This window comes from Chlamydotis macqueenii, chromosome 2 (genome assembly GCF_036417535.1).
Source record: "Chlamydotis macqueenii isolate bChlMac1 chromosome 2, bChlMac1.mat, whole genome shotgun sequence".
Taxonomy (NCBI): domain Eukaryota; kingdom Metazoa; phylum Chordata; class Aves; order Otidiformes; family Otididae; genus Chlamydotis; species Chlamydotis macqueenii.
In genome coordinates, this window is record NC_141557.1 from 146,707,702 (window position 1) to 146,724,912 (window position 17,211).

A 17,211-nucleotide genomic window follows, 5' to 3' on the forward strand; every position below is an offset into this window, starting at 1 on the left:
CTGTTACCCTAGCATAGAATCATAGAATCAGAGAATGGCTAGGGTTGGAAGGGACCTTCAAAGGTCACCTAGTCCAACCCCTCTGCAAGAAGCAGAGACATCTTCCACTAAATCAGGTTGCTCAGAGCCTCATCCAATCTGGCCTTGAACGTTTCCAGGGATGGGGCATCCACCACCTCTCTGGGCAACCTGTTCCAGTGTTCTACCACCCTCATTGTAAAAAAATTCTTCCTAATATCTAATGTAAATCTATCTCCTTCTATTTGAAATCATTACTATGGACCAGGTCCATGTCCTTCTTATGCTGGGGGCTCCAAAGTTGGATGCAGTACTCCAGGTGGGGTCTCACCAGAGCAGAGTAGAGGGGCAGAATCACCTCCCTCGACCTGCTGGCCACTCTTCTCTTGATGCAGCCCAGGATGCGGTTGGTCTTCTGGGCCGCAGGGCGCATTGCCTGCTCATGCTGAGCTTCTCATCCACCAGCACTCCCAAGTCCTTCTCCACAGCGCTGTTCTTGATCCATTCTCCGCCCAGCCTGTATTTGTGCCTGGGATTGCCACAATCCACATGCAGGACCTTGTACTTGGCCTGATTGAACTTCATGAGGTTTGCACAGGCCCACCTCTCCAGCCTGTCAAGGTCGCTCTGGATGGCATCCCTCCCCTCCCGTGTGTCGATGGCACCACATAGCTCAGGGGTCTGTGTTGGGCCCAGCCCTGTTTAACATCTTTGTCAGCGATGTGAACAGTGGGATGTGCCTTTTTAGCCTTCCCCCTGATTCTTTCCCATAAACATTCAACCTTATAATAATATCATCAAGCTCTGGACAGTCAAAACACTCCCTGACATAAAGGGCTACCCCACCACCACTCCTTCCTTGCCTATCCCTTCTGAAGAGTTTATCGCCATCCATTGCAGCACTGCAGTTGTGCAAGACATCTCACCATTTTTCTGTGATTGCAATTATATAATAGTAGTATTGCAACTGTCATAGCTGTCTTGCAGCTCTCACAATCTCCGTAAATAAAATTATCCTGATCTAAATTCACTAGGTATGTGCAAAAACATTGAGATTATTACTCCACTGAGATTATGAGAATGTAGTCCACACCTGACTCAGTCAGAAGTCTAAATTCAAGTATTACTCAAGTATTTGACCTCCAGAATTATATCTGAAATTGACATCTCTGAGCATGCAAATGAAAGACAAGTACATGAAGGCATATGTCCCATTAAACACAACTAACAAAGGATTAGAGTTATTCTCTAAGATGTTCTCCCTCCTAGTCCTCCTTACCATTCTGTCTTATCAGACCGCAAGAAAAGAAAATCACTGAAAAATTATAGATGAGAGATGCAGTGGGAAACAGAAGAGATTACCTTCACAGACTGGAACTTTCCCAGTCCATGTGCCATCAGATCTACAGGCTCTGTGCTCTGATCCTCCTGCCAGGAAGAAGCCTGGCTGACAAGTATAAATCAATGTATAACCAAGTGAGGGAAGATCCATTCCTGCAACATTAGCATGAGTTGGTGTTTCTGGTTGTTTACAGCTGTGAGCTACAAAGAAAAGATAAAATATCCTTCATTCAAAATGGTGAAAATATTTCTGAAACAATAATTATATAAATTCTGGCAGGTAACTAATGAAGAAAAAAAGGTCAATGAACATAACACGTTAAAATATTTGTAATTCAGTTTAAATTTCTACATAGTCTATTAATTACTGTGCTGAGCCTGTAAGTATGGACCTTTCAATTTCAAGGGACCAAGAAGCAACTTAAATGCACTTGCACAACCAAAATTCATTGTCTGCCTGTGTGAACACAAACAGCACACAGCTTACCAGAGTTAAAAGCAATCATGGCTTGTGACTTACATGACATGATAACTGTGTAGCATTGAATAATAGTAAATAAATGGGTCGTTTGGAAAACACTATGAAAGGTCAAGGAGAAATTGTATGTGAAGCAAGTTTTACATATGAAGTTGAAAAATGAATCTCATGCAATGTGTCTTGTATCTTTAACAACCACCAGAATCTGAGAGTCTTGTGTTATCTCAAAACCAGCATACCTCCAAGAGCAGACCTCACCTTTCAGTACACTGAGCTACTGATTTGCTGTTTGCTTAGGGAGAATGCTAGAACCAACTGAAACACTAATGCTGTTTTCTTCTGTGAATATGCTCTCCGTATACTGAAGTAATTCTATAATATCAGAGCTTATAAGGTGAGACTTTCTAGAAAAATACAGGTGAAATACAGGTTTTTTTTTTTAGCTGAAAAATTAGAAAGGTTAACCATGATGCTATACCTTCAGTAAATTATCACTATACCAAAGTGTAAAAGATCTAAGAAATGAAATGCTACTTCCTGCAGCTAAGTAAGAAAATTCTCTCCATTCTGGAATAAAAAATTTCCAATTGCAAATCCCTCTTTCCCCCTTCTTAAAATACCCTGACTCCTTAGTTTTGAAACAGCTCAAACTCTTTACTAGAACTGATTGTAAATGTCTACTGCAGTACAAGTTGGGGTTGTGCAGGGCTTTCCTACATGTCCTGTTCTCAGTACCTCCTCCCAACTCCTTCACTCTCTTCATTGGAAGAGTTTCACCCTCTTAGATAGAAACTTACTCTTTTCACCATCTCTCCAGATGAAGAGCTGTCTTTTATTGTCATCATTTTGTGTTGTGCTTTGGGTTGTTTTGTTTTGTTTTGTTTTGTTTTTAATTCTATAGGCTATTGTAGAAAAATTCACTCAGGAAATCACATTTCTAATTGCTGTAAGCTAGTAATGCAAATTTGTATTAACTTTATGTTAATAAAATTATATAAATTAACTTTAAAATAATGTTACTGTAACTAAATAGCCTAGATAAAATATTGATAGATCAAAAAATTGATCATATACTTACGTATACATTCTGGCTGGATTCCGCTCCATGTAAGATCAGGAAGGCAAGTTCGTGTTGTTGAGCCATGGAGAAGGTGTCCTTTTTTACACTGAAACTGAACAATATTTCCCACCTATTGAAAAATAAAAAATACGGTAATATTGTTATGAGAAAATATATATTTTTTTTCCAAATTTGATAGTAAACTCCTTCATAGTAAACAGGCACAATAAATTGTGATGCTCTTTCCATAGAAAGTAAATTAATTTCACAGAGTATTTTGATATGAAATAAAAATTTGCTTCATTCTCATTAAAATTACTTTCTCCCTCAAACTGAAGTCCTCCATGGAAGCGAATCGAAACCTCATCTTCTGTAGTATCTCTAGTGTGTTGCTTTGGGCTCAGAACAGTTGAGGCACTGTGAGTTTGGAAACTGAGCTTACTGATGCTTCCTAGCTCTGGATCAAAGAGAAGCCAGTGAGACAATTTTGCAGCAAACCAGAAAAGTCACAGAGCTGAAATGGGTAATAGATTATACTAGATCTTTGCGGAATTTGGTCCACTGTGTGGAATGCTGGATGAATTCACAAATTATAATGGGAAATATTTCATTAGAACACACAAGGTGTGGTCAACAAAACTGACTCATGCTTCAGAAACTATAATGTTCCTATCATTTTTTAAATTTGTTTTTTGACAAGAGGTGAAAATAATAATTCTTTATAGCACACAGATAATAGAAACCAGAAGTACATTACAATTTATAATAGCAATTCTTATGAGATTACTTTTTAATTGTTATTCTTATTATGAGTATGTGTTACATAAAAAGGAAAATAGAATTCTTCAGTCAATAACAGTTTCTGCACAAACATGACATGGAATCACTTGTTCAGCACTTCCAATCATGGTGATATTGATGAAAAGGCAAACAATTCTCAGTTTCTATCAAAAGCAAAGAAATTAGATTTCAAGTATATAATTCAGAGAGTAGTTTATTACATGCTGTAAGTGGTTAATTCAAATATTAAGATGCATAGATCATATCTACTGTTTTGCAGTGACCTATATTAATGTATCTATCAATTAATGTTTAAACAAGAAGTTGAAAACTTTGAACTGTGTGTCACAGCACATTTACAGTTGTGATTCAGGGGATTTTTTCATTATTTTGTTTAAATGTTTAACACTTGATTCAAATTGATGCCCAAAGGTAAAATATGGACTCTTTCACAATAGTTTAGGCCTAGGAAACAGTATTTCACTACTACAAGTAATCCTTTGAAACTTTATAGTACTATTCCATTTCAACTCAAGCTTCTTATCAGAATGAAATTTAGTAATAACCCATGTACAGATAGCAGCTTATCAACACAGTATGTGATTTAAAATTAATCTCCTTTTTTTTTTCCCCCCCTCTTTATTGTGCTCACTGGACTATGTAATTATTTTTAAAAGATTTTGAGGAAAATACACTAAATCACTTTCATAATTAAGCACAAAGTGGGAAAACACTAGAAGTTTTATAAGCTGCTTTTTTTTTTTTTGTGCAGTAGAAAGCTTAGTTAAAACAACCACAAGCAATATATTACTTTACAACAAGTACCAGTTGAAAGATTTGTTCATTTCAGTAATCTGTCTCTATAGAAGCAGTCTCCATTCACAGCTATGGAAGGAACATCTGTCCTATTATAATCTTTAGATTCAGAGGAAGACAATATTTTGACACTTTTTCACTTTAAAACCAGGACCTTTTCACTCTTGCTCACACCAAAAAAAAAAAAAAAATCCAACAAAAACAAAACCTCAGCTTAATAGTTAAATATAGTTTCTTAATATACATCTGATTAGAAATTTAATTTTCTTTCCACTTTATTATTTCAAAATTAATTCTATGATCTTCCCGAATATAAAATATTTAAGAAAAAATATGACTGCTTTGTGATATAGAGTAGCTGGTCATCATGGAAGTCAATGAGGTAAAGAGGCTGATTGGCTACTTGTACTCAGATATCTAATTCTAAACTGTAACTAAGTTAGAGAGTCAGACTCTAGTAGTCAATAGCAACTGCAGAAGTAGTTACTGTGTGGCTTTAACTGCTTAGTTACAGTACCTCACTTATTTTTAATTAAAACTTTCTGTGCTATGTTCTCTTTTTTTTTTTAAAAAAAAGTATCTTCTTTTCAGAGTTTGACAGTTCTCACAATGGGGTTATCTATCGTATATTAGCTCAACACCACTCAAATATGAGCAATATAAAATTACTTTGATAACTGCAATCCTGAAATATTAATCTATGTTTTAGTACTATTTTACTTAAAATAAATTTGTCATTGTATAGAATTTCTTTAGAGGAATAAAAAGTCAATAGATTGAAAAAATGAATTCAGTATATTCAGTAAAATTCAGTATATTGTAATTCTACTAATCAAGAATGCCCTGAACAGAAAGTTAATACTTTGTGAGTTGAAAGGGCTGGAAAATAATATCCTTAAATCCTTTAGAGCTACAAGACTCAATGGATAACAGTGAAAAAAGGAAGGAGGTGTGGTTTTTTTTCAATTTTCTGTAACTTCCCTCTCTTCTTTAGCTGCTTATTAATATATTTGGATTAGTTCTTTATGAACTGGGTCTTATACTGGACAGACATATTGAAGGAAAACTGTTCACCTGAAGAGCAGAACCAGGAAATGCATAGAAATTTGTTCCACTGTTTGCTCATCTTCACTGCAGCTCTGCCTACCTTATGGCTTCACTGAAGCTTGGTTGCCTGAACATCAAAGTAATTCTTTAGTAGTAGAAATATATCAGCAGATTAGCAAATGGCTCAAGTGCCAAGTAAGTGGAAAGGTTGAGTTGTTAGCCTTGCACCATTTAAAAAAAAAAATAAACAAATCTTCAATCAAAAAAAATCCCACAGCAAACAAGAGAACCTCAAAACAGACCATTGTTGATGTTGCAACAGGTTGTTCCAATATCAACTTTTCTATCAAAAACAGTAACTACTACTGAAAATGTTTTCCTTATTTTTTCTTAAAAAAAAAAGGATGTCTCCTTGTTAGAGAAACACAACGTTTATACAAAAAGCCCCAAAAGTATCATAAAAAATAAAAGTTGCTCAAGTGATGAAGATGTTTTTAGAAGTGCTGCTATGCTATTGAAGACGAGGTATAAACAAACAAAAAAAGAAACTCCTTGCTCCTAAGGAAAAAAAAAAAGCTTACAAGCAATATATAATTATTAAAAAAAAAAAAATTACTTTTTGAGAAGTCTATTTTGCACTATTCTTGTGCCAGAGGCACCAGGTGGCGCTACAATACAGCCTTCTATGCTCTTACGCTATTCCCAGTCTTGAGATGTTCTGATTTGTTCGATTTTTTTCTTATACAGCTTGAACAGAAGCAGTAGTAGGAAGAGCTGAAGAAACAGCTGAAATATCTGATTTTAGGGAAGAACTGCTCTATGTGCAAAGTATTGGAATCAAGCTCTGAAGAAAAACAAAAAAATTGTCTACTGCTTGATCATCTCTGTTCCACAGCTGCTCTTTCCATAATGTCAGTTATGGTTTGGATATTCCCAAAATCAATATCAATAACTTTTCCTTTTGCTAAAAACCAAATACTATATATTTCCTATTCCCTAACAGAAGAAATAGGAATCTGAGAAGAAAATGTATAAACATAAACCTGCATCCATTTATAAAGAACAGGACAGTACTCTAGATATTTTTTTTCGCCAAAATAAGATTACAATAATGTACAATAAATATTTTAAAATATTTTATTATTTCTTATATTCCTTACAAGAATGGAAGATATTTCTAACTTTCATGAGTTACTCTACATTCAATTTTTTCTTAAATTTCAGTTTACCAAAGAACATGAAGGTACTCTAATAAATTTCTCCATCCCCAGCAATTCATGCCAAAGGATTGAGAGGCTAAGGGAACGTCACTTAATTCTTTTCACTAACTTTTAGCATCATAGATATCATAGAATCATGGAAAAGTTTGGGCTGGAAAGGACCTTGAAAGGTCATCTATTCCAATCCTGCAAGAAGCAGGGACATCTTCAACTAGATCAGGTTGCTCAAAGCCTCATCCAACCTGGCCTTGAATGTTTCTAGGGATGGGGCATCCGCCACCTCTCTGGGCAATCTGTGCCAGTGCTTCACCACCCTCATCGTAAAATATTTATTCCTGATATCTGATCTGAATCTACCTTCCTCTGCTTTAAAATGACTCCAAGTCATGGCAGTTCAGTGAAGTTCCCACTCACTGGAAAAGGGGAAACATAACCCCCACTTTTGAAAAAGGAAAAAAGGGAGACCCGGGGAATTATAGGACAGTCAGTCTCACCTCTGTGCTCGGTGACATCATGGAACAGATCAACACACTGGAGGGAAGATAAGCCATCCAGAGGGACCTTCAAAAGATTGAGAGGTGGGCCCTTGCAAACCTCATGAAGTTCAACAAGGCCAAGTGTAAGGTCTTGTACATGGATTGGGGCAACCTCCGGTATCAATATAGGATTGCCAGGCTTCCTTGTCTGAAGGTGTCTTGAGCTGCCTGGATTATTTTTTTTTAACTTGCTTTAGCTGTAACACCAATTTTTCTTGTGATCAGATGATTACAATTAATTTTTATGCTTTCCTTTACCTTTGGATGGTGCAATCACAGCTTTATATCACAGTAGCAATAGGAAGCTATTATGTGTAGAAGGAGCTATTTACCACTAACGTGATATGATATAGGGAAATACAGACCTGACACTGGAATTATAGCAAAGGCCTTGAGAAATGGAGACACAGGATACTGTGAAGAAGACTACAGGTGTGGGTATCATAAAAGATGTGACACAGGCTCAGCACTGGAGATCCCATTGCTGTGAACTCACTCATGGTCACTTAAAGGAATACAGACCTGGACAGAATCAGATTTCAGGGGTAAAAGAGAACAAGCATCTAACAAAGGTGAAATGCACAGTATTGAGTAGATTGAAATATAATGTGGAGGTACAGTGTGAGTGGTGTAAAAGTGTGTTAGAAACATTCTAAATATTCACAGGTTAATTAAGAATGATAAAGACCAAAAAAAAAAAAAAAAAAACCAAAGGAAAAAAAAGTCAACATCACATTCCTGCCAGTGAAGCACTCCAAATTCTAACACTAAGATCTCCCACTGACACCAGGCTGAAGCCACAGACCTCATGATCCTGAGAAGCAGAAGGAACCAGGAAAATTACATGATGCCTGATAAGTCTTAAATTACATTTTCACTGATGCAGTGATGACACCAACTGTGCTAACAGAGAAAGCTATACTGTGGTAGTAAAGCACTTCCCTTGGAATTTCATCCTACAATTCAATCAACACTCAAGTTTTTATAAGCATTACATTCACAGAAGGAGATTATTTGCAAGGTTGCTCCACATCTGCAGATCAGGTTTCATATGGCATTTTGTAAAATAGAACCCAAGAGCTTAAACAGGGCTACCACTACTGTAATGTGGCTATTTTCCTTTCTAAATTCAGACTGTCCTTTGGCTGCCTTCAGACTTTAATGTAAGGGAAAATGGCTGAATTTCTACAAAAACAGATATTGGAAAAGTATGAGAAGTAATAAATCTTACATATATGACTGATTGGTCTAAGTAGTTCTAAACTGTTTCTTCAACTCAGTAGTATCTTGTGTTGCAACAGCTTATGGTGAAAGTGCTATAAGCAATTTTCTGTGTTACTAGCAATACATGTGAAGAAATCTTGCAAAACTGCAGTTTCTTTCCAAGGAGCAATTTATTTTCCAGATTACAGATGAAGTCAGTATTCACTAAGTTCTAGAGACACTTTGTCTTCATTGTAATGCACTGTTATGGTAGATCTGTCAAATCAAAAATACTCAGTTGAAAGGTAAACATCCTAGAAGTACATATTAAAAACAATTAAAGCAGGTGATGCTACTTATTTACATGCCGTGTCTGATATTCAAGTAGCACTAAACTGACGTTTTTATATTATTTGAACACACAAGAACCTGACCTGCTTCTGTCTGCTGAATCCAATACTGAACAATAAAATCCATGCAAAATTCTGTTACCTCTTTGTTACAAAGCTCATATTTAACAGTTGAAACACCATTCAAATGTGAGGTGGTGATATTTGTGCTTTTGTTAGTGTAGGTTCCAGAAGCTCAGGTTTCAATACACCTTTCAGTCAAGCCTGGAATTATGTTGTATACGCCTGAACTTTCAATGCAATCAGTGAGACAGGAAAACAGATAATCAAGACTGGGAGAAACAACAAGAACAAAAAACTAGTGCTTTGGAAGGTCATGACTTGACATTAGTATTGTCGAAAGGAAAGTGACTGTCAGTGATACAGTCAGGTAAAAGAGAAGTTATTGTCATTTGTCAAAAAGCACTTAAAATAGAACTCCACATGTGAAGACTTGAATTCTGCTGTCTGGCTATAGCTTGATTTTTTTTTTTTTTTTAATGAGACAGAGATGTAAATTTAAAACTTAACAATTAAATCACTTAGGTGACCCTATTAATATTAGTGTAAATGTGAAGTATTTAAGAGAGTTATAAAACCAAACCAAACCAAACCACACAAAAAAAACCCCACCAAACAAAAAACCATAACAAACCCCCAAAGGAGAAAAAAACTCCACACTAGATTAGAGTCAGAAAATCATCTTATATATTCAACAGCAACAACTCCTTGTTATGCATTTGCCAACTGCAAAACATTTTGCCTATTTTTGCACAAGCTTTTGTTTAAAATGGTAGAGAAAAGTCTACCAGATAAAAGGAAATCAAAGCCATTTCATCTTCATTATTTTGGTATAGTCTAGAATTATTCTTTAACTTTCTGCTATGGTTGGAAACAGAAGTCATAATTATCTCATTCATACAGGAAGTTAATTATAGCATAATATAAATTCATTTACAATATGTTTGTGGTTTAAATGAGTCATAACATTACTGAATATATGGTAATGTAATATTTCCTTCTAGGATCTACATATAATAACTTGTCTAGAACCGATCATTTTCACTGTCTTTTCCACGCAATAAAGAGCTAAACTCAGCTTCATCCATATGAATGATACTCCTACCCTGTTCTGTATTAACTAAGCAATCATATTTAGAGTAACTAGAAGTTGCATGCAGACAATTAGTTACTATATAAAACCAAATTAGCTACATGAGTGTGAGGATAAGTTGCTGGCTAGGTAAGAAGACTATAGTTCAAATAGTTTAAATTTGATAGGCACTAACCTTATGACTGTGGGATCAAGGTTGTAAATTCTGCCAGTACCCACACTTCTTTTATAAATTATTTATCAGTTGACATTTTTCCTGGTATTTTGATAATTTCATGCTACCTATGAGTGATGCTTTCATTCACAACTACAATAACTACACCAAAAATGAAAAAGTCTGCGTTAGCTTCTTCAGTGATAGAAAGCTCATTAATATACCAGAGAAACTGACAAAATTGTGGAAAACGGTTGTTGCAATGATGTGTTTCTTACATAGCTGAACAAAGAGTTGCCCTTTAGCATAATATTGCATTATACCAAACTGAAGTTAGTGCAAGGACTGCCCCTGCATATTCTGTCTTGGCATGAAACAGCACTCCATTCCCTGGAGAAAACTGATATAATTATATTAACACTTGCATATGATTGTGATCTAGCACAGTCTGAAAACCCAGAGATTGCTAAAACAATAATTAAGCAGAAGAAGAAGTGCATGAAGGCCACTAAAATGACAAACCAAATGCATTTTTGGCCATGAAACTTTGAAAAGTCTTTAGCTATAATCTTTGCTTTTAAAAACTAATTTCATGTTGTAAATCTGTTCAAATTTCAATCAGTCCTTTCTTGCATTTCTGGTAATTTGCAGTTTTTATTTAACTCCTGCTACTGGACAGGTACCACATACAACCAGGGAGCTGCTAGTTTACTCCTCTGCCTAGTCTTCTTCACGTGTCCGGAGCTTGCAGCCCTGACACTCAAACACAAATGTAGTGGGATAGTTTAGACTTTTTCTTAGTTTGTTTGTAGCTACCTTATGAGATTCCCAGCAAATTAAAGGGCACATTTTTGCATCCGTACACCATTCATCCATGAAAAGTCTCACTAATGAAATTCAGAAATTATTTTCAATTTCACAATTCTGTTTCCAACAGAAGCATGTGCAAACATCATTTGCCACAACATATCCTTGTAGAAAAAGCAGTCAACACCTTCCTGGGCTGCATCAGGTGGAGCACTATCAGCTGGTTGAGGGAGATGATTCTTCCTCTGCTTAGCACTAGTGAGATACAAGTGGATGCTGGGTCCAGTGCTGTGCTTGCCAGTGCAAGATAGGGACATACTTCACTGATTCCACTGATGGGCTACAAAGGTGATTAAGGGACTAGAGCATCTAACATACAAGGAGTGCTTGAAAGAGCTGGGATTATCCAGCCTGCAAAATTACTGGCTCAAAGAGAATCTTATCAATGTGTATTAAAACTTACTGGGGGCAGGAAGGGTGACAGAGTCAGACTTTTTTTCAATGGTGTTCAGTAACAGGACAAGAGGCAATATGCACAAAATAAAACATAGGAAATTCCATTTAAAAATAGGAAAAAGTATTTTCACTGTAAGGGTGATCAGCTTGGAACAGGCTGCCCAGAGAGGCTGTGTAGCCTCCACCCCTGAAAATATTCAAAACCACCTAAACACAGCCCTGATGAACCTGCTCTAGCTGACCTTGCCTGCAGAAGGAGGATTAAACTAGAAACTTTCCAAAGGTGCCTGCCAACCTCCATGGCTCTACGATTAACTTGTGGTCACATAATTTCTAAATGTAGCAGCAGAATTTCTCTCAGGAAAAAAAAAACAAAACATTGTTTTGGCACACAGTATACACAGTTTTAAGGAGAAAAAGGCTACTTGATAAACAGTAGGAAACACTTATACACTGGTGGGGAGATACTGAACTTCTTCAAGGTGAAAACAAGCAGAACTTGATCACCAGTTTCACGTAGCACACTGCTAACAGGAACACAAGGTCAATGTAATTCAACAGCTGGAAATAAGGAAACACAGCAACACTCCAGCAACCAGATCTTACAAGGCATGAGCAGTTTCTAGACCTACAATCAGAAGTTTCTAGACTTTGAGGTAGTGTAAAAATATTTTCATATGTAAGTTAATAAAAAACAGTATAGTCTACCTGATAGCCAAATGTGTTATTTTGTGACCCGTGCCTTGGGACTCCTGGATTTTCACATGCTGTGCGAGTAGGTTCTTAAAAAAAAATACAATAAAGACAAAACAAATTACAGTACTTTAATGAAATACATTAATGTATCACAAAGTTAAACTTGTTCAACAACATGCAATAAGGCAATGAAATAAACAAAAATAAAGTTACTTGATTCTTAGAGAGTATAGAATAACACCAGTATAATTCAAAATAACTGAAAACTCCTAGATTGACTTGGCAGGAAAAGAAATAATAAGCATTTCAAGAAATTTCAGTAATGAGTGTAATCTTACCTATACATCGAGGAGAAGAACCACTCCATGTGCCATCTGCTTGGCAAATTCTGGTGCTGGAGCCAACCAAAATAAAAGGAGGATGGCAGCTGAAAGAGACTTCTGACTGATAGATGAAGCTTTTGCCTTCTCTTTTCCCTTGAGCAGGTACTCCAGGGTCACCACAAAACTTTGCTGAGAGAAAAAACATTATAGAAATAGAACATGTCATTTATTAAAATACACAACAATAACACTTACCTGAACTCAATCAAGTAGTTACACCAAATTATATACTTATCTTGTTGAACACAGGCTAAATACAGAAACATTTAATGGGAATTCAAAAATAGATTAGATAGTCAATCTTTAGTCTGTTTCAGTTTGCAGTAGTTTTGCTTGTTATTCAAAATGGGCTTGGTCAGTAGCTTGATGTTGGCACTCAAAGTTACACAACTTATTTTATTAAGGCCCAAATATCCACGATCCACCTCTACCCCAAACCACATCAATCTGCAAGTCCTCCTTCACAGACCAATCAGAAAGTGTACCAAACCTTTACATTAATCTCCCTCCTGTCCTGCTTTCTGCCACCTACTCAATGCTCAACAGTTTTTTTTGATTAAAGGATTTTTCAGACAAGTTTTAGGAATCATAAACTCATATTTTCTCATCCTTCACTGAAAGACAAGATTTGGTATGTGTGGAAGTACAACACTTGAAAGTTAGTACAGCTAACATAAAAAAAAACCCAACAAAACAACACATCACAGTAAAGAAATTTCAGTAGCAATCTAAGACTCAAATAGTAATAGGCTGTTATTTTGCAGGATAAATTTGACTGATAAAAACATATTCCTAAATTGATCTTTTTACTTTATACCTATTTCCTAAAGATTCTTTTTGTCTGTAGCATAGCACAACTGAGTAAATGCACTGCTGGCAAGTTTACTGGCCTTCTGCAGTATAACGTACTGATTATTGTCAGAAGCTGGATTTTGAATAACTGATTCAGGGAAAGTAATCATCTATGGTTAACCCTGTGCCATCGGGCTATATTATTTCCTGACACACCATGAATACCAATATTGTAGAGTCTAACTTCATATCAAACAGAAAATGCTGTAATACACACAAAATATAAAACACTAGCTCAGATGTGTGCAATGACATATTTCTAAAAAGGCATGTTGTACAGAGAGTGGAATTTTCTGCTCCATTTTTCTATTCTATAAACAAAATTTACATATCTCTTAAACAGTCATCTTCAAAATACATTTCTAATATCTCTCTTTGTCACCTATGCCGTAAGGTTTCCAAAGGATTCACTTATATGAAATGCTCCTGTCCTCTACCTCTTACTGCAGACACTGACTGTTGGGGAAATCCATGCACATATGTGTTGTTGAAGAAAAAGAGCTTAACCTATACATACCAGAAATGTATACAATTTAATAGCTTTAAGTGAAATGGGACTGTCTGCAGAATTATAGGCCAAATTCTGAAAATATCTATGAATTAGGGACAGTGCCACACAGTGAACTGCATTGTCTAATTATGGCTATAATTTATGTTTTCATTAGAAATTTCTGTGGAAATCTTAATTTGAAAATATATGAAACACACATTTTTAACACAGAGGCTTGAAATCATCTCCTGGACAGTTCTTTGAATCAACAAAGTAGCAAGCACTCTGAAGCAAAAAAGATGCCCACATTAAAAAATAAAGGGTTTGTGAGTTTATTATTTTTTTATAAAACTAAGTAAACTCCACCACTTAGTTGTCAGTCAACTTTACCTAATCATCAAATAGCTATGGAATGTTTGCCTTCTATATAGGTAACCATTGAGACCAGGCACCATGGTAAAACACAGCAGTTTTCCTCGCATATTGGATGTGGAACTACAGAACAAACAAAAGTTGCAGCAAACTGAAACCTCTGTGTGCTCCTACTCCCGATGGAAATATTTTCCTAAGAACTCCAAGGGCCTTTAACAGAGACAGGACTGTGAGGCTAGTCTCATTCTTCAAAGACATTTGATTAACAGCAAGTTGTATCTGTAGTTAGGAATTTTCAGGCATAGGCTTATATTTTTTTTTCCATCTATTGCTAAGCTTATAAAAATAGCAGTCCTTTACTCAAATTACTACATTAATAATTAAGCAGACACATTTATTAGGTCATAGATGACAAATACTCAAAGACATTACTATATTCCATTCTGAATAATTATTCCACGTTATAACTACACCTTGCATATCTTCAGCTACAGGCTCTACGGAACCAAGCTGGGAACTAAATTTCTGATGTCAAGAACTGCTTAAAGATTGTTCACTGAGAATGACTTTCACTAGCTCCCTCTCTTTTCTGCCAGATGGCAGCTAGTTTAAGCTCTTTGACAAGCACTGACTGCCAACTGATTTCTCTTGTAAGCCAATGGGTAACCATTGCACATCAACAACATTCAGTTAATGTAATCTCTGCATGATATAGCCTTTAATTCCCAGGCAGCTGCATTCTGTGCTAACTATACCTTTTAAAAAGTTTAAAGGTGGAGCCCATTTTTCAGAGCATGTTGAAATACTCAGTATTCCAACCTTGAAGATGTCAAATAGCTTGTGGTATGCAAAAAATGAATGTAAGGACACAATATTTCAATCAAGAACAAATTACAAAAATAATTTTTCAAGGTCTTCGATGTTTGTAATATAGTGGACTCTAGAAGAGCTCCATGTAGAGAACTTGAACAACCAATAATTATTTTTTCTTTCAGAAACAATGCCTTTCACCACATTCCAGCTCTGACATATATAGTTTCAGCACCTCTAAGCAACTGTTGATGACATGAGAATATCATTAGGAAAAATGAAAAGAGAAGATCATCTATATGACACACTTTCATAGCAGCACAATATAGCCAAAACAGATAAGTTTTGAAAGGGAGAGATAATGAATGCAAAAAATTGTAAAAGAACGTGGAGTTGCATTTTTTCAACATTTAGCAAGCTACCTGGCAAGCTAAGCTACTTGGCAAGCTAGAATTAAACTTCAGAAACTGTAAAGCCATGAAGATGAAATTATCCTCTTGCAGTTAGACTCTTTGCTCAAGAACATTACAAAGTTTCAGTGGTATAGCTATTCTATAAATAACTGCAGAACCTCATTCTTCAGTGCAATTAATTGAATATCTCTCAGAAGCATCACAGTCAATTCTTTAAAAAGATTTTTTTACATAATGAGTGGAATGACACCAATCTAAAGAAAAAGCCACAATTGTTATTGTAATTAAATTTGTAGCAATATAAAACTCCATCAATTTTATAATTTTCAGGTTAACAAAAGGTACTGCATAAAACATATAACCCAATTTAGTCTAGGGGGAAAAACAGACAATTGTCAAGGAATTACCCTGGGACCTAGTCAACATTAATGACAGAAAAAACTCTCTGTGACATCAGACAAAGTTTAGCATGAGTAATAAGCAAATAAAAGAGATTATAATGAAAATTCCCCTATTCTGTGTGTAACTGGATCTGAAAACAAGACAGCACCTTGTAATCTTGTTTTGCCTTGGATCATTTGGTACATATTGAGTGCATTATTTTTTTTATGTTTGTTTTTAAGGCTCCCTATATGCTCACAAAGGATTTACAGGTATTCCTATGTCTTCCTCAATCTACAAATTATGTTACAATTTTGGAAAATATAGAAGGACTGTATTTGTCCCAGATTTGAAATGGAGTAAGCCACTGCTGGGGATTAAAAAAAAAAAAAAACAAAACTTTGAAGTGATAAAAAACATTATAGTTGAATAAAGAGATACAAGACCATAAAGTGAATACATACGCAAGCACTGAGGTACTTCACCACTCCACGTTCCATTCCCAACGCAAGTCAAAACAGCGGGAAAGGAGAGTTCATATCCTGAAGAGCAGACATAGCTAATGCTAAATCCCCAGTCCAGGTTTGTTCCTTCCAATCTTCCGTTAGAGATCTGCGGAGGAGTTGGGCAGGTAACAGCTGCAATAATATTTAAAAAAATTAGGCTCAGTTACTGTAAATATTCCCAGTGTACACAATTACTAGAAGAACCATATGTGTTAATGTCACCTTTTTTAGAGGACAATACAGTCAGGACATGCTATCTTCCTCACTGTATTCTTGTCACACTTCCTGAAGTTAGTACTTCTGGTTTCCTCCATTTAGGAGACAGTGGCTGACTGGAGAACTGTCTTAAATAAAACACAATGCTCTGTCTAATCAAACAGAAGACTACCTAAAAATCAGTTCGAAGACTATGAAGTGTGCAATGTTTAAGATATGTCTGGTAGTATACTACAAAATTATTTTTTTGTCTGTTTAGACAAGATAGAGTACAATTATATTTAGTTACCATTATAATAGTCAAATACTTTCTTCCTGTTAACCAGCTTAGGCTTTTGAAAGATATTAATGCCCAGAGATGAAATTCCAGGATGACTGCTCCAAAATATGACCTGAAAGTCTATTTCTAAGTACCACAGTTCGGTTTATATTTGCTTCATGAATAGCTCCTCAACAAAAAGCATTGCTTCTAGCTACAGGGTGAAAATTTAAGGATTTGCAACCTCTTGAAACTGACAGTGCTGCTACATCTAAGAAGGATAACAAGAAGTATTTCAACATAGTTTCTAATTTCGAGGCCTCCTAGGAAAAAGTAAAAGCATCTTCTACTCAGTTGTAGGAAAGAGGACTGAAAAACACCACAGGAGGCCAGTAGAAATAAACAGAGACAACA

At 35.8% G+C, this 17,211-nt stretch overlaps 1 protein-coding gene across 4 annotated transcripts in view; it reads right to left on the minus strand.

The window, feature by feature from the left end:
* Positions 1-17,211, minus strand: part of CSMD3 (CUB and Sushi multiple domains 3) — a 743,929-nt gene that overhangs the window by 21,599 nt on the left and 705,119 nt on the right. For all 4 annotated transcript variants that reach the window (XM_086741185.1, XM_086741184.1, XM_086741183.1 and 1 more), the window contains 5 exons: positions 16,281-16,454; positions 12,454-12,627; positions 12,128-12,201; positions 2,916-3,027; positions 1,381-1,560 (listed from right to left, as the gene is read on the minus strand). In XM_086741185.1, coding sequence (XP_086597311.1) covers positions 1,381-1,560; positions 2,916-3,027; positions 12,128-12,201; positions 12,454-12,627; positions 16,281-16,454 — 714 coding nt within the window. The remainder of the gene's footprint in view (positions 1-1,380; positions 1,561-2,915; positions 3,028-12,127; positions 12,202-12,453; positions 12,628-16,280; positions 16,455-17,211) is intronic.